Below are 25,090 nucleotides of genomic sequence, written 5' to 3' on the forward strand. Positions count from 1 at the left end.
GCCTTGAAATACATCCACGGGTACACCTCCAATTGACATAAATGATGTCAATTAGCCTATTAGAAGCTTGTAAAGCCATGACATAATTTTCTGCAATTTTCCAAGCTGTTTAAAGGCACAGTCAACTTAGTGTATGTAAACTTCTGACCCACAGACATTGTGATACAGTGAAATGATCTGTCTGCAAACAATTGTTGGAAAAATTCCTTGTCATGCACAAAGTAGATGTCCTAACCGACTTGCAAAAACTATAGTTTAACAAGAAATTTGTCGAGTGGTTGACTTCAATTGAATATATATATATATATTTGCTTGCAAAAGAAAAAAAACGTTTTTTGTTTGTCATTATGGAATATTGTGTGTAGGTTGATGGGGGGGGGCAAACAATATAATCCATTTTAGAATAAGACTGTAATGTAACAAAATGTGGAAAAGTAAAAGGGTCTGTATATTTTCAGGATACTCTGTTTATAGTTCAATATCTTTTCTGCATTCTTTCTATCTGGTTTTGGTCATTTAAAGTTGAGACTGTTTTTCCAATTGGAAGCTGGGGATGATTAAGCCATGATGGTATGCGGGTCAGATTGGAAATTTAGCCAGGATACCAGGGTTAGCACCCCTACGATAAGTGCCATGGGATCTTTAGTGACCACAGAGTCAGGACACCCGTTTAACATCTCATCCAAAAGACAGCACCCTGCACAGGGCAATGACCCCAATCACTGCCCTGGGGCATTGGGATATTTGCTTTTAGACCAGAGGAAAGAGTGCCTCCTACTGGCACTCCAACACCACTTCCAGCAGCATCTGGTCTCCCATCCAGGACCAACCCTGCTTAACTTCAGAGGCAAGCCAGCAGTGGGATGCAGGGTTGTATGCTGCTGGCAGTCATTACAATAACGCTAGTTAGCGTATGCACGTGAAACTACCTCTGACTTCCTTCATACTGGACGCAGGGACATAAAATGTATATCCATGATGGTATTCTGTTGCAGCCTGCGATATTCATGAAATTCTTATTTTTCACACACAAAAAAATCCCAACTATTTTTTTTCTCCCAAAAGATAATATTACAAAAAATTGCAGACCCCTTGGAGTACCTCCGCAGACCCCCAGGTTAAAAACCCCTGATCTAACATACTTTTGCAACCATTAGCAAAATAGAATTCCATATAGAACTTTTAAAGTTTGGCTCAACTCCTCACACTATTTGTATTTGGCATTGACCCTAAATGCTCTTTTTTTTTTTAAAGTGTAAGATACACCAGTCAGCACTATGGCATACTTTCTTCCCCAGCTTCTGCCCTGACCTGTTTCTAACTACTGCACACTAAAGATTCGGCCTTGAAAGCACGAGATTCGATGTTCACCCAATGTAGTTATTTTATTCATCTTAGTTATCTTCTTTCCTCTGCAGGTCTTTCTGGGTACAGCAAACTGTTTCAGGGACAGGGGTCCAAGCTCAGATGACAGCGAGATAACCAGGGAAAGGACGGGAGCTATGGCACACCATCTTGCCGACAGAGGTGTCTCTGCATGTGACCACAGGTGCATGCTGGGTAGGAAACAACTTAAGGATCCCGCTGCTGTGACTGTATGTCTGACACACACCAGGCCCTGTTACTGCTTCTATATGAAGGAGACATGCAAGAGGATAGCCTGCCCTTTCAGGAATCCCTGGGCCTGACGCAGGTCGGGATCTGTTGCACAGGCCAAGACTTTCCAGTGGCTTTCTGTATCACCCCACCCCCCCACAGCCCCAACTCCATAACCCTATCGCAGCAGTTGTCATCCCTCATTCTCCCCATGCTGTCTGTCTGTGTCTATGCCATGGAAAGACTTCAGTGACAGACACCCAGCAACAGCTGGTTCCCACCAGAGGCCCCATGGGCACCATCACTGGAGCTCAGAGTATAGTCTTAATACATTATAGCAATTACTGTACAGGCAGAGAGATGTGCTTTATCACCCCCTTCTGTCTCATTTTAAACATATGTTTGCGGCGTAGGGAAGTTTGGGTACAAGAGAGAAACTGCAATTGACCAATATTTTAGAGATTGCCTCAATGATCTTGTTTTACTGAGAAATGAGCAAGTAAAGGAAGTGTTGTCTGGTGAGGCAGGCTTGATGTTGTGCTTGGGAACCAACCATCCCATTCTCTCATGAATGAATTTATCAGAGAGTATCACAAACAGTTGCCAATCCAGTTATTTTTGGTCCTTGTTTATGTATACTGATGGGTTTCCTCTCTCTTTGTGAAGACTTGTTACATTGGCTAGCAGGACACTTGAATGAGTTGTATTGTTGCCTTTACAGTTCTCATGTTTGCACTCCCTTGTTTGTCTATACTCTACAGTAACATTATATACCAGACTTTTCCCACTATGAACTGTTATACTGCCATTCTTTGTGCGCTCTGGCTTAGTAATGTGCAGTATACTGTTAGACCTGCACAGTAATGTTTTTAACGCAATTGTATGCTACAATACCTTGCAATCAGTCGTTTCGGACTGTAATGCAATGACAATGTTGTCCATTTGTAGTGTGTGCTCTTTTACAACTTGAGGGAAAAAGCTATTGAACGTGTCTCATGGCCCCTGTTCTCAGAGCATGGTGATGAAGGGGTCTACCTATGCAATGCCATCTTTTGTATAGTAAACATACTCAACCCTCCTTTCCACAGAGGGTTCTACCTGGAACCCAAAAAGGTTATTCAAAGGGTCCTGCTATGGGGACAGCTGAAGAACCCTTTTGTCTAAGAGTGTATGCCAGCATGCTGTTATCGAGTACAAACTGGGGAAGAACATATGCAGCAGTGGGTTGGGTCATGTATTATTGAAAGGGAATACTAAGTTAGTGTGTTAGCCTTTTGCATGTGTCTCCCCAACTGCTGTATTGTGAGGGCCAAACTTCGGGAACCATCAGTGACCATTTGCAAGCAAGACCATTAATATCAGTAGCAGCCAGTGTCGTCTATATGTACTGTAAATTGTTGCATTGTATATATTTTTTATTTATTTAAAGGTTGTCAATCAAATCAGTTTCCTGCACCTCAAAGTGAACTAGGGCCTAGTTCAATCAGATCCAGCGTTAACTGGCGCTAGCCTACACCATCATAGCTGATGTTGTGGCGGGCTCGGGAGTGAAACTGCATTGAGCTGTCAAATCTGTGAGCAGCTGCTCTTGTGGTGATTGTCACAAAGCCAAACCCGTCCCACTCGCATTAGAAGTTCAGAATGAGAAAGTGTACTCTATATAGAAATAGTGACTTCAAATTGAAAATCATTAAACAAAATGAGGATTTCTATCAGCCTAATGGAGGTGTAGACTACATCTCACATTCCAGTGTTTGAATCATTTCAATGCGACTCCATGCAGCCAATGGCAATGTCCACTTTAGGTATAATGCCAGGAGCTGTTGTGGATTTGAGCACTTTAACCTAGTTCCACCTCCGACACGTCAAAACATCATCTATGCGGATTTTGGCTAAAGATGATCTGATTGAATCTGGCTCTTCATCACTAGGATCTCAATATGGATAGCGGTTGAGCTGGGAAAAAATGCATAATTTTTACTGATACCCACAAATGATGATTATCTAAAGATTTAGAAAACATATATACATCTGTTTGTCCAAGACCATTTTTCATTTAAAAAAGTGTTTAAGAGTAATAGCAATAAACTTTTACAGTTTGTGATCTAGTGAAGTGTTCACCTAGTGACATACATTGTCTTGTACAGAAAAGTCAGCTTCATTTAAGAAAAAAATCCAGAAAACATGATTCTGTTGCATAACAGAGGTAAACATAACCATAAAGATACTTTGTTGAATAAAGGTTGTTTTCCAGCATTTTGTATTTTTCCTAAGATTATTAGAGTCCATCAGCATCTGTCCTAGATTAACCAGTGTAGGGAAATGTGGTGCACGCTGCGCTAGTTTCCAGCTTGGACAGTCTGTTTGTCCTGTGCGTCAAGGCTTTGTGTCAGCCCTCCATTAAAAAGGATGGTTCTCTTTAGGAAACAAAAGTCTGACAGAGCTTTTGCTTTAGCCACTTTGATTAATTTGCACTGTAAATCCAGGTTCTCAGTGGGTCTCTCTTTTTGACTGCAACTACTGTATGTCCTTGAGTAGGCAGTGGTCATGGCTAGAACAGCTTACGTCAGTTCTTTTCCTCTGAGCAGACAGAGGTTGGCTTTGAATGCCCGTGGTCATATGGCACAAAGCTAAAGGCAGTTCAGAAGGCCGAAAATATTGACAAAAAAAATAATGGAAGACACTTGACATTGAGAAGAAAAAAAACATTGTAAAAGGCCAATAAAGTTCTGTTGAGATTGCTGGGTCTGGAGTGATGTTTGAAAGTCATTTGGGCACACAGCCTGGGAATTGTGGGTAGAGTGGTGGGCTGCGTCTCTCTCTGCAGGGCCTCTGTGTGGGCTCAACTAAGGAGGGGGGAGAGTGTTGAGGGTGGACAGGTGTACTCTTGGTGGTGGGACAGACAGCATACCACCCTCCCCTTCCCCTCCCTCGGTGTAGTGCCGTGTGTGGCCCTGTCAGATCCCAGTGTGCTGGGCCCGGGGCCCTTAGCTACACTTGCAGGACTTGACGATCATGTTGGAGAGCTGCTCCACCTTGGGCGTGCGGCCCACGTAGTAGAGGATGGTGAGGGGCTCCAGGTCCTGAGGCACACAGCAGGGAGAGGCAGACGCCTCAGGGTTCAGGGTGTTGTACAGGCTCAGCATCTACGGAGGGATGGAGGAAGGGAGGGGACATCAGGATGAAAAACAAGTTTGATTTTGAAGTTAGACCTTCAATCAGATCAAGCGTTAACCGGTGATAGGCGACACCCGCATAGCTGCTGTCTTGGCGGGGTCGGAGGTGGAACAGAGTTGGCGCTTTCAAATCAGTGAGCAGCTGCTCTTGATCATTATCACACCGTCATACTCGCATTAGAAGTTCAGAATGAAAATGTGTAGGCTATATAGAAATAATTAAATCATTGAATGAATAAATGCAGATTTATATCAGCCTAAGTTAGGTTTACATTCCATGTCACGTTCCAGTGTGACTCTTGTGGATTTGACAGCACTAACACAGTTCCACCTCCGACAACACCAAAACAACCGTTATGCAGATGTCAGCTAAAGCGGATCTGATTGAATAGAGCCTTAATACTAAGCAATGTGATGATGTGTTGGTATTTGTTCATATTGGCCTGGGAAACCTCAGGCTATCAGATTGTGTAGGTGGGTGTTGTCTGTTTAGGTGTGCCAACATACAGTACATGTTTGTAAGTGCCTGCATTCCATTGTGTCATTTAGTGGTAATAATACTTAACACAGGGTAATGAGTGCATTACTGGTGTACAAGCCGTGTCTTACCGAGCTGTGTGTGGTGTCTGCGCTCCGTAAGTAAGGGCAGGGCCCGGAGCAGAAGTTAGCGTAGTATCCCTTAGGCTCGTGGATCCACCTCCAGCCCAGGTGCTGGCGGAAGTCAATGTAGAGGGGTCGTACACAGCAGTTCTCCTCATAGTTACTACAGTAGGCAGGAGAGAGAGATCTTTATGAAGCAATGAAATACCTCACCTGAAGGAGAAATGCTCTATTTCTAGTTTGTGTACATTTCACTACATGCATGCAGTCTGACTGAGCCCTAAGAAGACCACAAATTCCACTGGAAGGTGTGTCCTCATTTCCCTCTTGGAGCCAGCCCAGGTGTCTTGCTGTTGTCAGTGAGACTGACAGAGAGATTCCAGAGTGGAGAAGAGGGGACAGCATGTAAGAGAGGGGAGAGCGGCAGCTATCGTACAGGGACAGATCTTGACTTGTATCAGGTTGCTAATGCCTCTGCCATGCTACAGACTATCGCTACGCTCCTCTGCCAAATGAATTACAAACGAGAGAAGCCACCATTACCATTTGAGATCCAACTTGACCTACTGTGTTGCTTACAGGAATAACCAGGGGCTATTTATCTATTGGACAAAAATGTGGCTACTCATCCTGCAGTAAGTGTTCATCTAAATTAAATATATGACATGCACTCAAATTGTTGTTGTTTTCAGCTATGATTTCACAGGTTGATTTTGCACAGTAACTTAGTGATTGAATAAGAAGAGTGAGGTGGTTAGTTACGAACGAGAAGCAGTAGTTGGTGTCCAGGGCTCTCTTGCGTCTGCGGGATGAGGACTGGGCATCTATCCTATGAGGGGGCAGCATCATGAGGATGAGATGAGGGAAGAGCTGCTCCTTCTGCTTCTTCAGTCTGCCCAGGTCCCAGCGGCTCTCATCGTAGTCACCCTCCACACCTACAGGAGGAAGACACATGGACATCAGCGTTAGTACAGAGGTGTCATTAGTGGATTAAACTACGTAGACCATTCCATAGGGAAAAAAGGGATAGATTTGGTAAATCAAGCTGAAGTGCAGTCCTAGTCCATTAGAAAACAAAGTTCAGGTCAATTCAAATGTAGGCACAAGTATTTCAACAGAATTGTTTGGCTAGCACAGACTGGAATATGTTCCGGGTTTCCTCCGATGGCATTGAGGAGTACACCACATCAGTCATTGGCTTCATCAATAAGTGCATCGATGATGTCGTCCCCACAGTGACTGTATGTACAGTGCATTGCGAAAGTATTCGGCCCCCTTGAACTTTGCGACCTTTTGCCACATTTCAGGCTTCAAACATAAAGATATAAAACTGTATTTTTTTGTGAAGATCAACAACAAGTGGGACACAATCATGAAGTGGAACGACATTTATTGGATATTTCAAACTTTTTTAACAAATCAAAAACTGAAAAATTGGTCGTGCAAAATTATTCAGCCCCTTTACTTTCAGTGCAGCAAACTCTCTCCAGAAGTTCAGTGAGGATCTCTGAATGATCCAATGTTGACCTAAATGACTAATGATGATAAATACAATCCACCTGTGTGTAATCAAGTCTCCGTATAAATGCACCTGCACTGTGATAGTCTCAGAGGTCCGTTAAAAGCGCAGAGAGCATCATGAAGATCAAGGAACACACCAGGCAGGTCCGAGATACTGTTGTGAATAAGTTTAAAGCCGGATTTGGATACAAAAAGATTTCCCAAGCTTTAAACATCCCAAGGAGCACTGTGCAAGCGATAATATTGAAATGGAAGGAGTATCAGACCACTGCAAATCTACCAAGACCTGGCCGTCCCTCTAAACTTTCAGCTCATACAAGGAGAAGACTGATCAGAGATGCAGCCAAGAGGCCTATGATCACTCTGGATGAACTGCAGAGATCTACAGCTGAGGTGGGAGACTCTGTCCATAGGACAACAATCAGTCGCATATTGTACAAATCTGGCCTTTATGGAAGAGTGGCAAGAAGAAAGCCATTTCTTAAAGATATCCATAAAAAGTGTCGTTTAAAGTTTGCCACAAGCCACCTGGGAGACACACCAAACATGTGGAAGAAGGTGCTCTGGTCAGATGAAACCAAAATTGAACTTTTTGGCAACAATGCAAGACGTTATGTTTGGCGTAAAAGCAACACAGCTCATCACCCTGAACACACCATCCCCACTGTCAAACATGGTGGTGGCAGCATCATGGTTTGGGTCTGCTTTTCTTCAGCAGGGACAGGGAAGATGGTTAAAATTGATGGGAAGATGGATGGAGCCAAATACAGGACCATTCTGGAAGAAAACCTAATGGAGTCTGCAAAAGACATGAGACTGGGACGGAGATTTGTCTTCCAACAAGACAATGATCCAAAACATAAAGCAAAATCTTCAATGGAATGGTTCAAAAATAAACATATCCAGGTGTTAGAATGGCCAAGTCAAAGTCCAGACCTGAATCCAATCGAGAATCTGTGGAAAGAACTGAAAACTGCTGTTCACAAATGCTCTCCATCCAACCTCACTGAGCTCGAGCTGTTTTGCAAGGAGGAATGGGAAAAAATTTCAGTCTCTCGATGTGCAAAACTGATAGAGACATACCCCAAGCAACTTACAGCTGTAATCGCAGCAAAAGGTGACGCTACAAAGTATTAACTTAAAGGGGCTGAATAATTTTGCATGCCCAATTTTTCAGTTTTTGATTTGTTAAAAAAGTTTGAAATATCCAATAAATGTCGTTCCACTTCATGATTGTGTCCCACCAAAAAATACAGTTTTATATCTTTATGTTTGAAGCCTGAAATGTGGCAAAAGGTCGCAAAGTTCAAGGGGGCCGAATACTTTCGCAAGGCACTGTACATACTGTATCACAACCAAGAACCAAGAAGCCATGGATTACAGGCAACATCCGCACTGAGCTAAAGGCTAGAGCTGCCGCTTTCAAGGAGCGGGACTCTAACCCGGAGCTGTGCTAACAGCAAACCATCAAACAGGCAAAGCGCCAATACAGGACTAAGATTGAATCGTACTACACCGGATCTGACGCTCGTCGGATGTGGCAGGGCTTGCAAACCATTAGACTACAAGGGGAAGCACAGCCGAGAGCTGCCCAGTGACACGACAAGACGAGCTAAACTACTTCTATGCTTGCTTCGAGGCAAATAACACTGAAACATGCGTGAGAGCACCAGCTGTTCCGGAAGAATGTGATCACGCTCTCCGCAGCCAATGTGTGTAAGACCTTTAAACAGGTCAACATTCACAAGGCCGCAGGGCCAGACGGATTACCAAGACGTGTACTGCGAGCATGCAGTGACCAACTGGCAAGTGTCTTCACTGACATTTTCAATCTCTCCCTGTCCGAGTCTGTAATACCAACATGTTTTAAGCAGACCACCATAGTTCCTGTGCCCAAGAACACTAAGGTAACCTGCCTAAATAACTACCGACCAGTATCACTCACGTCTGTAGCCGCAAAGTGCTTTGAAAGGCTGGTCATGGCTCACATAATGGCTCACACCATTATCCCAGAAACCCTAGATGCACTCCAATTTGCATACCGCCCCAACAGATCCACAGATGATGCAGTCTCAATCACACTCTACACTGCCCTTTCCCACCTGGACAAAAGCAACACCTATGTGAGAATGCTATTCATTGACTACAGCTCAGCGTTCAACACCATAGTGCCCTCAAAGCTCATCAATAAGCTAAGGACTCTGGGTCTAAACACCTCCCTCTGCAACTGAATCTTGGACTTCCTGACGGGCTGCCCCCAGGTGGTAAGGGTAGGTAACACATTTGCCACACTGATCCTCAACACAGGGGCCCCTCAGGGGTGCGTGCTCAGTCCCCTCCTGTACTCCCTGTTATGACTGCATGGCCAGGCACGACTCAAACACCATCTTTAAGTTTGCTGACTACAGTGGTAGGCCTGATCACAGACAAAGACAAAACATCCCTATAGGGAAGAGGTCAGAGACCTGGCCCTGTGGTGCCAGGACAACAACCTATCCCTCAACGTGATCAAGACAAAGGAGATGATTGTGGACTACAGGAAAAAGAGGACCAAGCATGCCCCCATTCTCATTAACGGGGCTGCAGTGGAGCAGGTTGAGAGGTATGGCAACTGCTCGGCCTCCGACCACAAGGCACTACAGAGGGTAGTGCGAAAGGCCCAGTACATCACTGGGGCCAAGCTTCCTGCTATCCAGGATCCAGGACCTCTATACCAGGCGGTGTCAGAGGAAAGCCCTAAAAATTGTCAAAGACTCTAGCCACCCTAGTCATAGACTGTTCTCTCTGCCACGGCAAGCGGTACCGGAGCGCCAGGTCTAGGTCCAAAAGGCTTCTTAACAGCTTCTACCCACAAGCCATACGACTCCTGAACACCTAATCAAATGGCTACCGAGGCTATTTGCATTGCCCCCCTCTCTCTTTTACACCATTGCTACTCTCTGTTATCATCTATGCATAGTCACTTTAATAACTCTACCTACATGTACATATTACCTCAATTACCTCAACTAACCGGTGCCCCAGCACATTGACTCTGTACCGGTACCCCCTTGTAGTCTCGCTATTGTTATTTTACTGCTGCTCTTTAATTACTTGTTACTTTTATTTCTTATTCTTATCTGTGTTTTTGTTAGTTAGGGGCTATTAAGTAAGAATTTCACTGTAGGGTCTACACCTGTTGTATTTGGCGCATGTGACTAATAAAATTTGATTTGAGAACCCTGCCCCTCTGCTCAGGAATTGGGTATCATAGTGTACGTCTTGAGTCAGTTATACAGAATTAGAATTCACCACGGCTGTTTTTGTCATAATACTTTCTGTAATGTCTTAAAAGCATTGTCTCCACTGGAAAGAGGCTGGACTTCAGGCATCACCCACTCAGCCCCACTCCTCCTCCTCTCTACTCTCACTCTTCCTCCTCCACCAGAGCTGGTCCCTCTGTCCTCCCCCTGGGTTAGTTAGTGTCTGCTCATCCAATCTGCCCCTGATAGCAAAAGCAGTAGAGATCTCAGGAGAGACCTTGCCGGTGGATTTGGAGCCCCTCTTTAATTCGGGGCCAAGCGTCTGAGTGCCGTGGTAGCACATTCTTTATGGCCAAGCCAGTCAGGGGAGCGTTCCCAGGACTAGGGACCCGGAGGCCCCAAATGCTAAGTGAGATACCAGACCAATTGTATTCCCATGATCTGCTCTCTCCCTCTTTCTCTCCTCTTTCTTTCCTCTCTAGTCCTCTTTTATCTCTTTCATCTCTTTTCCTTTCTCACTCCCTTTCTCTCACCTCGTTCTCTGAGAGGAAAACCATCATCTTCATAAAAAAAAGCCATATAAGTATCAACCATTGAGGCCCATGTTCACTGGTCTTTTTCTAAATCAGAGCTCATTCGGATAGAAAGAGGGGCTGTGATGAGCAGTGGAAAAGCCAAAAGGGAGGAATCAGAAATGGTTGGTTTCTTAAATGCGGCACCTCATTTAATTTTACCTTTGAACTTGACTTGTAGCACCTCATTAACGTTTTCGATAATGTCACCGTTGGTGTTGAAGGTGTGGCAGGGGCAGTGCACACTGATCTCCAGGCCCAGGTTGGTCTCTGAGGGGAAGAAGAGAGCAAGGCAATATGAGGAAGTGGTATTTTCCTTGAGGCCATTTTCCTTTGTCCAAATGAAATTGAGTTTCCAAATACCTTTTGGCTCGTGCTTTGATATGCAACACATGGTATGAGACCGGGAACTTTAGGGCTTTGGCCCACTCACCTCGGTACATAAGCCATTCCCTGACTGTGTCTGTTACATCGAAGGAGACCCACTCTGGCGTTCCTTTGGTCAGGACGTTCTTGCCCCCGATGTAGCGCTGCTTAGCTATGTGGTCGTCTGGCCGCAGAATCTGCCAGCCAGAGGTAAGAGAGTGACCCAGCTGCATATACTCTCTCTCCCACACACACCCACACACACCAGACGGCAACCCAGCCAGCGCTGTCTGAGCCAGACGCTCCAGGATGCCCTGGGCCAAACGTCTTCTCCTCATGGAAAAAGTGACTCCCTGTGTTGATATCCCCATTTTGCAAGTTAATGCCTGTGTGTAACCCTACTGCCAATGAAGAACCTGGCTGTCCCTCCATCTGCACTTTAAACTTCAATTGGGCTCCCAACATTTTTAATTTCCTAACACTGGTCTAGTCAGGATGAGGCACTGCAAATGTTGCTAGAGCCGCCATTGCTTCAGATCTCTGAGTGTCTCTGATTATGTGCTGTATACCAGCATGGGCGTATACTTTGTCTCAAATTGCCGGACTAAGGGCTGGATTCAATCCGTATTGCGAATAATCCGCGTTATAGCTAGATTGAAATGTAAATGCAACATAGCCATGGGAAGTAGAGGTGCTGAGAGTGCTGCAGCACCCCTTGATAATAAATATATAAATAATAATAGTAATTTAAAAAAATGGTAAACACTACATATGTCTGTCCAATTGGAAATTACTTTTATATTTTAAGCGGCGATCTTCCGCGATACGGATTTAATCCAGCCCTAAGGCATAGGATTTAGGGATCCACACTTTAAATAACGCCTAAGGTTTCTGTGAACGAGAAGTGTTATCTCCAGAGAGAGGCCTGTGAAGTGGGGGGCTCAGCACCACAGCAGGCTAGATAGACAGGTTCCTGAACATTGTCAGCTTCTAATCCGGCTTCCTGTGGGAACGGGGGACCCAGCAAGAGAGCACGGCCAGCGCCAGGGCCTGCCAATCAGCTCCCGGCTAATGTGTGGGGGCGAGCAGCTCTATTTACTCCCCCAGCGCAGCGGCTGACCCTGCCTCTATCTCCTCTGGGCTCCTGGAAACAATCTGGGGACCTGACAGCCAGTCTGAGCGGAGCTTGGCCTGGCCAGAGAGTAGCTTGCCTCCGAGGCGGTATGCAGGCTGGAGACGCTCGTCTCCCTGGCAGGAAATGTTGGAACCTGATCATAGCTCCCAGTCTCTCACGGGAGATTAATGAGGAAACAAAAATACATCCCATCCACCCCACCCACATACAATCCACGGACACACACATACACACACACCACTCAAACACATACACACCTCCTAAAAAATACAGGTGCAGATGTCTTAATCTCTTGTTGAAAACATCTAACTGAAAAAAAGGGTGGTTGGACAAAAGCTCTGAGATTGACAGCTGTGAAAGGAGCGATTGCAAAATGGTAATCTAGAGTTTCTCAGAGTCTGCTGTAGCACGCCATGAATTGTGTGCAAATGTACTTGACTTGAGGCACATGGAATAATGATAATCACTTAAAGACAGGGGGAGTTAGGGGCCCTGATATAAATGTTTTCTTCTTTCCATGTAGACTGACTTCACTGTCCCATGTGTATTGAGACATATTTTATTTCTGTATTATTTTTCCTTTATTTTACCAGGTTAGTCTCAGTGAGATTAACAATCTATTTTACAAGAGATACCTGGCCAAAATAGCAGTACACGAGGTTGCAGACACATTCATAACAAACACAAAGCACTACAGATTAATACACATACATTTACACATTGAACAGCAAGATGGTTTGGGAAAGTGCGGTGCAACTAGGGGTCAAAACAATGACCATCCCCCACTTCATTTTCCATCATAGTGTTTAACTTAGCTTTAACCTTGCCTTCATTTAAAGGGACGAGCTCCTGTAATTTCAGGACCTTTTGAAGCTTGTATGAGAGAATTGGATCACTACACACCCCACATTCATGAGTACAGTGGGAATGGAATAGTACGTTCACACACCTGGTAGAGCTCAATCCGCTGCTCGTTCCTCTTGGCACTAGAGTTGGGGACACGAAGGGCTCGGAACTCTGCTCTGAAGAGGTTGGTGGAGTTCTTCTCCATGGCGGAAACGTTGAAGCGGAACACCTTGGAAGTGATGCCCTTGGGGCAGTAAGGAAGGTCATCTGCAGGGCAGGACACAGAGACAAAGTGACTCACCTTAAAACACAACTCTAATGATGCCATCCTCACTGCTTCCACACAGCAGGACTATGACAAAAGTCTTCACTCTTGGTACACAGCCTAAGCTCTGTTTTGAAAGTAAATAATTGTTCAGTTTATCTCTATATCTTCTGTATTTCATAGTTCGACATTCCAAACGAATGTCCTTTACAACAGAAAAAAATACAGTTAACCATTCTCCAACCATTGCCAGTGAATAAAATGAAGCCTTGGGCCATCTGTTTATGCTTTGTGCAGTCCGAGTTAGCAACAAGTTGAAGTCATGAAATGAAAACCAAATGTCCCATGTGTTGGTGGAACTGAACAGGCTGGGCTGAGATGGCAGTGTGCTCCTCCTCCCTGCCTCCTGCTCCAGAGCTCGTTCAGAAGCCAAGCGTTCCCTAGAACAACCAACCAGTTTAGCTCAGTTCAGCTCACAACATGTGCAATCACATGCAGGTAGATACAGAACACTAGCTCAATCAATGTGTTGTTTGTAAGGGAGAGAGTCCTCCAGTGACTGTTTGTCAGGGGGGCTGATTGTATAATTGAGAGAAACAACTTAAGGTTCTTTTAACCATCAATTGGAAGGGGAACAAGTCCTGTCAACCTGTGTGGTGTGGTTGTGAAAGGCAGACCGTGAACTCAGCTACAGTAGTACAGTACAGTAGTTATAGTAACAGCCACAGAACACTTCTCGATGGGCCCCTTCTGAAATACTTCCTGTTGCACTGCCCAGTCAAGGAAGCTTTTATTTTTTTCCAACCCTAATACCATTGAATCGTTTATTATTTTAACAGGCCGAGCGCATGCAGCGCTGAGCAAAACAAGCACACGGCAAGCGTTTTACGAGCCAAGTGGAAACACTCATTTAAAGCCAAGCCATTGCTAATTTATAACCCCCAAGCCTGAGCTTCATTAGAGACCCTGTGATTCACTGGTGTTGGTTAACAAGGATATCGCACCTTTGGTTGACATGAATCTAGATATGTTTATAACAATGGAGAAGGATGTTTTTGTATAATGCATTGTGAGCTCACACATCTACCTACACTTCCTATGATCCATAATCCTATTTCACAGCGGTTTAGCCTTTATCTGATATTTCCATTAACTATTTTATTTTTAAGTCCCCCTATTTATATGTGACCTTTTCAGTCTTTAGACTCTTCACCCTAGCAAAATACCTGTCCTGTACTCCCTTGGTCTGTCTCACTACCCCCCTTCTCTCTCTTCTCCCTTGTCCCTCTGCCTCCCCCACAGAAGGTGGAAAGGCCCACTTCAAGAGGAGATTTGAAATTCTAATCAAGTCTTTGGTTTCCTTTTGGATGACCTCATTTTTCCCATTGCAATGGTTTTAGGTGGATTTCACATTATGGCTTATTATTGCCAAGGGTCTGAAGGTAATTTGTTCCATGGCTGTGAGTGTAAGAGATTGCCAGCATAATTAGAGTGAAATACACGGCAGACTAATTTACAGTCTCTCTTCTCTCCATGATCAGATCTGGTTCTAAGGCCAGCAGCGTGAGCATGCTGACATCAGCGGGATCTTGACCTGAAACATATCTGAAGCAACCAAAACATGTCCCAAAGAGCTTCTATGGCCCCTCAAAATAGTTAATTTGTCTATGCGACAAACTTTTATTATATTGTAGGCCTTCCCATTTCTCAAGGTTGTTAATCTTTCTTTTGAGATTCATTGTGAATATGTTGAAAATAGTAACTTTTGTGGTGAAAGAAAGCTGTCCAAATTTGGCTTTGTTTGCAAATATAATACATGTAATAAATCCTGTGTGTAATGGCACAAACCACAAACAGGTATCGCAGTTACGTACTACACACTAAGCACTATGTAAAATCGTGTATCTACACGGTAACTACAATGTAAATACAAGGTTTTCATGGCACTTCATATGAAGAGGTACAAATACCTCTCCCACTTTTCCCAAGGGACTGAAAATGGGGTCCTGCTTTTTGTAACCTTTCTCTTTTATGTGGCAGTGTGTCTGCAATGACTTCCATGGACTGTGGGGCTGAGGAGTAGCCCTGTACATCGAATAAGCTACTGGCACTGACATGTGTATATACTTCCATTCTGGTGTTCTTTAATGCTCATTGTAGGTTTTTATTCTTACTTTTATTTGTTGTGATATTTCCTATTATTATTAATATTATTATTATCTATATTATTATTATCAATATTATTATTGCTATTATCACTGCATTGTTGGAAAAGAGCGCTCAAGGTAAGAATTTCACTGTACTGTTTTACACCTGCTGTATCCTGTGCACGTGGCGAATAAACTTTGAAACTTTAAAGCAGAGTATTCGTAGTCAAAATGTTGAGCAGTTGACCAGATATTAATGTTCTAGATCAATAACCTGCCTGGTCAATAGAAGAATATTAGGCGAGGGTTACAATAGTAGTGAAATCTTCCACACAGGAGCACCTAGGGACAGAATAGCTCTGTTCTAAAGCTTCTCATAAAGCTTCCATCCTAGACAGACACTGTTCCCCCTCTGCCCCCTTCCCCCCTCCACCCTCACCTCATTGCTTCCTGTGTCTGGGATGCCCCACCACGCTAGCTCCTCTCCTCTCCCTGCCCTGGTAGGTGACATCACACAGAAGCTCCCATCAAACACTCCCAGCAATCAGCATGTTCCCAGTGCCCAAAGGGCCGGCCGTGATGTCAGTCTCGCCAAAGCTATGTGAAGGTAAACAAAGGAAATGGGAAGCATAGAAAGCAGGTGCTGGCCAGCTGCTGAGGAGTCTGGACCTCGTTTACCAGTGAAAAATGGCAACGGCGCTGCAAAAACTGGTATTCTAATGTCTAATAACTAATGTTATTAGACTAATCTGGCTTATCCAAAAGGCCACACATATAGCATTTTTCAACTAACAGTTTTATCTTTATCTAACATGTCAATAAAATAATATAGCTATCTCCAGATGAATGAACATTATAATTTGAGCAGTAAATTCTAATCCAATTACAATTCACACTTTTGCGAAACAAATGATTACATATGAATGAATGGTCATGTCAATAAAAACATACCTGCCCTGATCACCTGTCTGTGCTACTGTCGTTTAAACAACACTCTAGTGTGGACCAAGCCATTCCTCAGACCAAGACATTTACAGTACTCCTGTCCTGAGTAAGTCTCTACAGTAAGTCTCTACACATGGAGCCCTGTGGCTGACTGTTAAGATGAGATAATGTGATGGAGCTCTCTGCTGAAGTAAGACAGCTTTTTTCCACTTGATCAAGGATGGGGGGGGGGGGGGGGGGGGCGCTGTCTTTCGGAATGGACCAGAGCAGTCTGTTTGCTTGGGATGACGTCACCTTTCTACAATTCCATATATCAGGAACACTGCTGTTCTCAGCTCCGGTCCACATCTTTCTTCTTCCCTCCCAATGCTGAATCAATGATTGCCTTATGCCAAAACACTCACTGCATGCTTTTCTTCTAAATAAACCTGGCTCCGCCTAATTTGCAGCAATGAGAGCCAATACGTGGTATTCTTAGATGGTTCAGTGGTAGTCTTTGGACAGACTTACTATGCCAAATGTCAACAAAGACAGTGAATGAGTGCTAATATATGTGGAGGAGTGAGTACAACTGGAGTTCAGTACCCAAATCAAACCTAGGACTGGGTGCTGTGGATTATGGAGAAGCTTGGCCCTTGTGGAGTTAGTTTGGCTCCTCTACCAGTGTTCACCAAATGGCTCCCATCTGCACTTGTCTTATCCACAGCTTTACTGGAAAACACTGTTTATATTCAGAGACACCTAACTAATGGTACCATGAGTATTTTGGCAAATTACTCTAGTTATTAAAGCATATGAGTCTGGGAGGAAAAGTCTCTTCGTCTTACACTCGGCCCTGTAACTGAGTAATAAAAATAGTGAAAAAGCACCAATCTGACAATAATCCAAGACATTCCCACCTTCCTGAAAGAGTGTATGTAAAACCCATTAGACTATGGAAATGGAATGAAAATATGTCTTGCTGTATTACTGCGGTGATAGACATTAGGCTCACTGATACTGAAACAGGCCCTACTTCTTATGAAAATGACATAATGGAAAGTGAAGCGAAGAGAAAGGTGATTATTCGTCAACACTTCAGGCCTTGTTATTGAGGGGACAAACACTCTCCCTCCCTTACAGTCTCCTCTAGATGGTGTATCTGGACATGAACAAAGAACAGGATTAAACTAAGAAAAAACAACAGGGACAGAAAAGTGCGTTGTAGGCTACATTTAGGTAAATGTACGAGATTAATGGAATTAGTCTTGTTCAATGGTCAATGATTGCCAACCAGGGCCAGCTCTAGCCTTTGGGGGCCATAAACAAGATTAGGTTGGGGGCCATGTTATGCCATGTTAATGATATAGTAATCATGGCTGAATACCGACTGGGCATGCAGGGCACATGCCCGGGGCCCTGATTGATTTTGTTAGTCACTCTGACTACAAATTTAGATAACTGGCTAGACTAATTTACCAATCTAAAAATCATTAGGTGACATGGCTAATTGAGTGACTGTCAGTAACCAGATTTCCATCCAACCTTTTTATGCCAGTAAAGTACATGTCGGATAAATCATGTAATGACAGGTCCGATGGAAACAGAACATTTTTCAGTAAACTTTCCAAATGTTGTCAAAACAAAATACGCTAGACAAGGTGAGATCTCTTTGGATCTGTATAATGAATTATGCGAGAAATTTTGGTTGAAACGCTTTTATGCGCAAATATTTATATAATGGGGCGGCAGGTAGCCTAGTGGTCAGAGCGTTTGGACTTGTTGCTGGAAAGGTTGCAAGATCGAATCCCTGAGCTGACAAGGTAAAAATCTGTCGTTCTGGCCCTGAACAAGGCAGTTAACCCACTGTTCCTAGGCCGTCATTGAAAATAAGAATTTGTTCTTTACTGACTTGCCTAGTTAAATAAAGGAAAAATGAATAATAACCATCATATTGAAGTAAACTTGGAGTCATGTGATAACATGACATGTTGTGTGGTCCACCCACTACAACTTGTTGGGAAAGCATGCAGTTTATTAAACTAGAGTTATGATGAACTTTGCAGGGTGGTGAAAGTGCAATGTGATGAGCTTGATGCTCGTGTCCAATAAATATCTAGTGTCTTATCCTGGTGACATGATAATCAATGCTTGGCTGCCTTTTGAAAAATAAAAATAATCTCACTCTTTTGTCCATATAATCTCATCATGTAGCCTATACGTGCACTCTAACCAACAGTGTGCAGATAGCTCTGTTGGCTAGAGCGCATGTGAAACTACCAGAGGCACACACTATATTATGTTATTTTTTTAATGTGCACTACATCATCGAGCACATCCATTTATCTGCAGAAAGTCAATTTGATGGAAACACATCTCTGGTGGGATACATTTTTATGCAGATCTTAGAATATTCAAAAATCTGCATAAAAACAATATATCCCACCAGAGATGTTTCCATCAAATTAACTCTCAACTGTTAGTTGAGAACTCGACCCTGACTGAGTCACTTATATAATATATTATTTTTATAAATAAAATAAAAGTTGGTCGGGGCCCCCTAGCAGCCGTGGGCCCTAAGCGACGCTTATGTTGCTTATGCCTGGAGCCAGCTCTTGTGACAACTGTGGCCACTATGCCCTGTTTATTTACTTTGATCATGACAGTGTCATGACAGAGTGATGTGACTAGGGCTCCTGGCTATGATGCAGCACAGAACCCACGCACCAGACCTCTGTTTGTTTTGTGGCAACTGGCTACCTCTGACCAAGATGGTTGTAGTAGTGACTATTTTGAGAGTCAGAAGCACTCAGGAAACAGATTTGACACAGGGGCTTGAGCTGTTGCCAGAGGAAGCTCTGTTCAATGTCATTGAATGGCTTTAAACACCTGTTGATTATAAAGAAGTAACATGATGCAATGATCCAGCATCTGAACAGTGAATAGGCCTCCAAGTCTTCCACTTAGTAAACAATTCCCCTTGAGACAATTCACTGCAAAAGAGGTAGATGGTCCAATACACTTCTCACTCCGATTAGACTGGAACAATCAATTGTGGTCCATTTATACAGGAAATGACTACTAGGATGAGCAAGGCAATTTTGTTCTAGTGCACAAGCCAATTTGCAGCTGAATTAGCTGTGTTTGAACTTTACAATAGTCCTAATAAAGAAAACAGTGGTGAGGTGAACACAATACATGATAAGCCAATGCTCTTAGAATCCCAAAAGTTTTGGGAACAAATAATATCTGGAGTTGGGGAAAAAACTGTAATTGGTGCAGTGGTTGAAGGGATGCTAAAATCGCCTGAGTGCCTGAAAAAAGTGTTCCGATGGAATGTCTCAGACGGTCGTGTGCTGGGTCAGCTATTGGGAGTTCCCATGGCTTTTATGTGAGGTATGAGGGAGGAACGGCGCTCACGCCAATTAGACTGTTTGCTTTGCCCTCTCCGTTTGTCGCGCTCTTTCCACTGCGCAGGTATGCGACCGTGCGTTAACGTTATTTATGTCGGTCGATGCCTCTGTAGGTGGAGCAATGGTGTTCTTGCGTTATTTCGTGCGTTATTTCATTAGTACAATTTGTTAACGTTGTCTCCACGTTTTTACAGTAGGTATTAGCCTATGCTGCAGATCTACGGATGCTTTTATAGATCAATTCAGCTGAAAATGGAACATAAATAACGCAGTTGTATGAATGCCATAAAATAAATCACAGACACTGCTTGCATTGCACACTGACACAAACTGGACACAGGGGGCTGAACTCTGCAGGGGAGTCAGAAGAATGACATTTTGAAAAGGGGAGTAATACATTGGCTATATGAGTTTTCTTCAGTTCTCAATGAAAAAGTTGCTTTAGGCTATACTGATCTTTCATAATACATTTGTATTTATTGGGGAGGTATGCTCCTCTATTAGTTTCAATTATTTATATGGAAAACCACCAGAGATTGATATTACATCTGCATGAGATGTTTGAATAAAATCAACTATATGTAGGCTACTTTCCTGATGCTTTAAGCACTGTATTTGAACATTAAGACACACAAATTACTAAAGAGGGAGCCAGAGATCAAGATATAGCTTAACCAGAAGAACAAAACCTGTTCCGACCCGAACCAACCCTCCTCCTCCTCCCACTGCTCGCTGATGCTGGCATCGCAGATTCTGCCATTAAGCTCTTGAAGTTGCCGTTATGTGGCTACACCAGCAGTCAGAAACCTTTTCCATTTGGAGTGCCAAGTTATCGTACAATTTCTACTGATCTGGTGCCAGATTTTCATGGAACAGTTTCATTTAATTTATAATAGTCTTTATATCTCAAAATCAATGTCATGTGGTTAATCAAAATTCAATCAAAATCAAAATGATACAGATCTAAAGTAACTTCTATTGTCATTGCCAATATGTAAAAAATATTGGCAATGGCATAAAGCCAACAAATAAAATCATTGCAGCCCGCAGGTAGAAAATATCCTGATATCATATCAATCACTTATGCATTGCCTGTCTGCAAGGAACTTGAAACAGTGTATCAAAACGTTTATGTCCAGCCTGAAGCTTGGCTAGCAAACTTGCAACATTGTATAGAATATTCCGTTGCCCTCAAGACTTTTGCTGTGCCAGTGAACTCCAGACAGACACAGCTGTAGGCTGTTTGCGCAAGGGATAAGAAGTAATCAGGTAGGCCTTTTTTAAAGATATTTCCACCGGATCAGAGCATGATCCCTTTAATGCTGAGTGGTAATTGAAAGGGAGCGAGCTGGAGAGATGTTTCAAATAGGCTATGTTGAGGAACTATTGTCATTGTCAATGGATGTAAAAACTGGCTTCGTTTACTTGCCTTTTGAGGCGAAGAAAAAAATACTTTGAGAAGCTCCACAATGATGGTGAGTTAAGACAATCAGAAATAGTATCAGATTCCCAAATGGGCACATTTATAAGCCTACATTTGTGTGCAGGCCAGTTGCTTAATCAGGTGCGTGTCCTTACTCAAGATTGACAGGAGAGTTCCAAACAAAATACAATGAATAAAATGACAACTCATAAATGGAATGAAATAAACCAAAACGTTTACCCCACAAGTGTAGCCTAGGTTGTGCACTCTGCAAACAACGTGTCCACTCCTACAATGACAACCGTAAGACTGTAATAATAATAATATATTGAATGCATTATCAAAAATGACCGTAACCAACCAAACATTGTAGATTCGAAAATGTCATTAATGGTAAATGGTAATCTGGTGATACTGGTGGGCAATCCCCACAGCCTCTGTCTTTGGATAAGTCTACTCAGACAGGAGTGAATCAGACAGGTGTCTCGTGTGCCATATTTTATATATATATATATATATATATATATATATATATATATGGAGCAAACAATCGACCAGTTGACTAAATGGGATCAGCCCTAATTTGATAACATTTCACCGTTTCCGCTCCAGCCATTACCACGACCCTGTCCTCCTCAATTAAGGTACCACCAACCTCCTGTGAATAGAAGCCACCGTGGCAACACGATCAGCTGTTGGTAGGATCATGATTTCAGAAAACGAACAAAGCGCATGGATAGAAAAGTGGCCTTCGTGCGTAAAACGCGTATAATAGATACATTATTAAAATCACTTACTGTTTTCTGGTGGTCCATTAATCATATTGAACTTGTAAATCTCTTTGGCGTAATATTCAGTCTCCGTGTTATCCTGTCCACAACTTTGCTGTCTGTCTCTCCCCAACTCCTCGATCAGCTCCTTCGTACTGTTATAGAGCGATAGCACCTGAAACGGTACCTGATTCGGACCCAATGTTTGCGGCGGGCTGGTCAGTCGAAGTTTACTGAGAATCTGTCCTCGGATTGCCTCTACTCTCTTCTTCTTTATGTGGTCTATGTCCACAGTGGTGCAAGTGGATAGTGACAAAGTCATGGTCACACAGTTCAACAGGAGGAAAAACAGAAGTGCTTTACCCAAATGCATATTTCTATCTGCCCTTGCTTAGCTAATAAGCTGATGAAATATAAGAAAGTATGGTAAAGGGGCAACAGAAAAAGACACCAAATAATTTGGACTAAATTCCAGATGAAATGTTATCCTCTCTCTCTTTGCATTCAGGAGGTCAATGAGTCCTTTCCCCCGAGGAAACCCATCTTGTCAATATAGGGCTAGTGTCATCTGAGTGCTATCCGGGTGTCCATTCCAAGAATAGTCCAGATCATTCTTGAATATTATCTTTATCTTATCTGAGACCCCTTTTCACTCAATCGGTCGTCTTTCTATTCTCCCTTCAAATGTTGTGTCACACCCTTGACATCTTCCGTTTTCCCTCGTCATTCGTTCATCATGACAAAATGTACTTTCTCCATTGCATTTTTTCTTTTCCATCAACTTTTGCTGGTGTAAAGTCAGTGCCGCTCTCCCTCACGCTCCTGTCCCCTTTGCGCAACAGACTCTTGTACTCAATGGACGCGCTGTGATTTCACTGATACTTTATAGTAAATGGTAGTTGTGACGTCTGAGAAGGAGGGACTGCAGATTATCATTCCACAGGGACATTTCTGGGAGCGCATTTCACCCTCTATGATGTTTGTCTATTTGGAGCCATGTATTATAGATACATAAACAACTTGTTTGTTTGTGATTGTCCTATACAGTATTTAATCAATGTATACAGATAATAGCCTACATGGGCACGTCAGGTCACAAAATAGTTTGGATCACACAAGAGCATTGGACATTTTTAAGAAGTGACCGTCTGCCCCCTAGTGGATATATGAAGCTAATGTGGAAGACATGATCTACTGCATATGACTTGATATTCAGAGAATAATTTAGTGATATAATGAGCCTACTGTAAAATAAATAACTGCCACCCTTAACATAGAGCTCCAGTCAGTTTTAGAATAGGTAACTAGCAATAGGCTGGTGCTAAATATCTCAAAAACTAAAAGCAGATTTTTTTGTGACAATTCACTGGCTTAACCTTAAACTTCATCTGGATCTATTATTGAATAATGTGGTTATTGAGCAAGTTGAAGAGACTAAACTGCTTGGTGTGTCACCCTAGATAGCAAGCTATCAGGTCAAAACATATAGACTCAATGGTTACTGTAATGGGAAGAGGCCTGTCCATGATAAGGCGTTGCTCTGCTCTCTTGATATCTCAGTCAACCAGACATGTCCTTTTGTTGCACCTGGACTACTGTCCAGTTGTGTTGTCAGGTGCGGCAAAGAAGGACATATAGGCAAATTGCAGTTGGTCCAAAACAGAGCAGCACGTATTGCACTTAGATGTACACGCAGTGCTGGAAAAAGTACTCAATTGTCATACTTGAGTTAAAGTGAAAATACCTTAACAGAAAATGACTCAAGTAAAAGAGAAAGTCACCCAGTAAAATACTACTTGAGTAAAAGTCTAAAAATAATTTGGTTTTAAATATACTTAAGAATCAAAAGTAAAAGTATAAATCATTTCACATTCCTTATATTAAGCAAAACAAAAGGCAAGATTTTCTTGTTTTTATTTTATTCATGGCTAGCCAAGGGAACACTCCCAGATTTAGACAATCATTTACAAACAAATGATTTGTGTTTAGTAAGTCGCCAGATCAGAGGTAGTAGGGATGACCAGGGATGTTCTGTTGATAAGTGTGTGAATTTCATAATTTTCCTGTCCTTTAAGCATTCAAAATGTAACGAGTACTTTTGGGTGTCGGGGAAAATGTAAAAGGTACATTATTTCCTTCAGGAATATAGCAGAGTAAAAAATGTAAAAAAAAAAAATATTAATAATAAAGTACAGATACCCCCAAAAATGACTTAAGTAGTACTTTTAATTATTTTTTACTTATGTACTTTACACCACCATGTACACAGGGGGCGAATGTCAATGACCTGTAGGTCAATCTCTCCTGGCTCAAAATTGAGGAGAGATCGACTGCATCACTATATTTGTGTGTGGTGTTTAAGGTACCGAACTGTCTGTTCAAGCAGTTGGGACACTCATCAGTACAACACAAGACATGCAAACAAAGGTCTCTTCACAGTCCCCAGTTCCAGAACAGAGGCTGAGAAACAGAGTATTAAATAGAGCTATTACTAATTGGAACTATTTGCCACCTAATGTAACTCTAGCTAGCTATAAAAACATTAAAAAAAACAGATAAAAGAACACTTTACGACACGATGTGGACTGTGAAGAGACACAGACATTTGTATGCATTTTGTATTGTATTATGTACGTGATACGTGGTTGGGATGTGACTGTGATATGTAGTTGTCTTAGCCTTGCTATCTTAAGATGAATCCACTCTGTAGGTCGCTCTGGATGGGAGCGTCTGCTGAATGGCTAAATCGTAATGTAAATGTAGTGCTATGTATATTTATGTATATTATGCATTTTACTTGTTGTGTTGTTTACTTTTTGGACCTTGGTAGCAGCTAATTAGGGATCCTAATAAATATGAAATACTTGAGGTTCAGTTGGTGTGGAAGTGGAGATATGTCTGTTGCATGTGTCATACCTTTTTCATACTATCTGCATACCTTTATTGTACTATCTGCACCAGGTGAGAAAACTCAAACTCTCTCTGACAATTCTGTTTGGTTCTACACATCCATCATTGGGTCCATCCTCACCTCACAGTCTGGTTTGTGTCTGCGTCTGCCCCCTACAAGGGCCAACTGCAACGCATCGTCCGG

At 42.8% G+C, this 25,090-nt stretch overlaps 2 protein-coding genes across 3 annotated transcripts in view; one reads left to right on the forward strand and one right to left on the reverse strand.

The window, feature by feature from the left end:
• LOC139375218 (tubulin tyrosine ligase-like family, member 5) overlaps positions 1 to 3,852 on the forward strand; it is a 91,079-nt gene extending 87,227 nt beyond the window's left edge. For both annotated transcript variants that reach the window (XM_071116809.1, XM_071116810.1), the window contains one exon: positions 1,419 to 3,852. In XM_071116809.1, the coding sequence (XP_070972910.1) occupies positions 1,419 to 1,471 (53 nt within the window). In that variant the 3' untranslated portion in view covers positions 1,472 to 3,852. The remainder of the gene's footprint in view (positions 1 to 1,418) is intronic.
• LOC139375220 (transforming growth factor, beta 3) lies at positions 3,008 to 22,853 on the reverse strand. Its single transcript, XM_071116811.1, has 7 exons — positions 22,024 to 22,853; positions 13,158 to 13,321; positions 11,141 to 11,270; positions 10,870 to 10,977; positions 6,139 to 6,307; positions 5,382 to 5,535; positions 3,008 to 4,742 (listed from the first exon to the last, which is right to left on the reverse strand). Exons 1-7 carry the CDS (start codon positions 22,367 to 22,369, stop codon positions 4,584 to 4,586), a joined length of 1,230 nt encoding a protein of 409 aa, XP_070972912.1. The 5' UTR covers positions 22,370 to 22,853; the 3' UTR covers positions 3,008 to 4,583.
• Positions 22,854 to 25,090: the final 2,237 nt, after the last annotated feature.

The sequence above is a fragment of the Oncorhynchus clarkii genome, chromosome 19 (genome assembly GCF_045791955.1).
Source record: "Oncorhynchus clarkii lewisi isolate Uvic-CL-2024 chromosome 19, UVic_Ocla_1.0, whole genome shotgun sequence".
Taxonomy (NCBI): domain Eukaryota; kingdom Metazoa; phylum Chordata; class Actinopteri; order Salmoniformes; family Salmonidae; genus Oncorhynchus; species Oncorhynchus clarkii.

What these genes read in the sequence shown, in the direction of transcription:
- LOC139375220 (XM_071116811.1), bottom strand. Translation starts at nt 22,369, where the DNA reads ATGCATTTGGGTAAAGCACTTCTGTTTTTCCTCCTGTTGAACTGTGTG. An exon ending in GACACCAACTACTGCTTCTC is followed by an intron (nt 5,536 to 6,138) that starts GTTCGTAACTAA and finishes TGCCTACTGTAG; the next exon opens with TAACTATGAGGAGAACTGCT. An exon ending in CAGACACCACACACAGCTCG is followed by an intron (nt 4,743 to 5,381) that starts GTAAGACACGGC and finishes ATCCCTCCGTAG; the next exon opens with ATGCTGAGCCTGTACAACAC.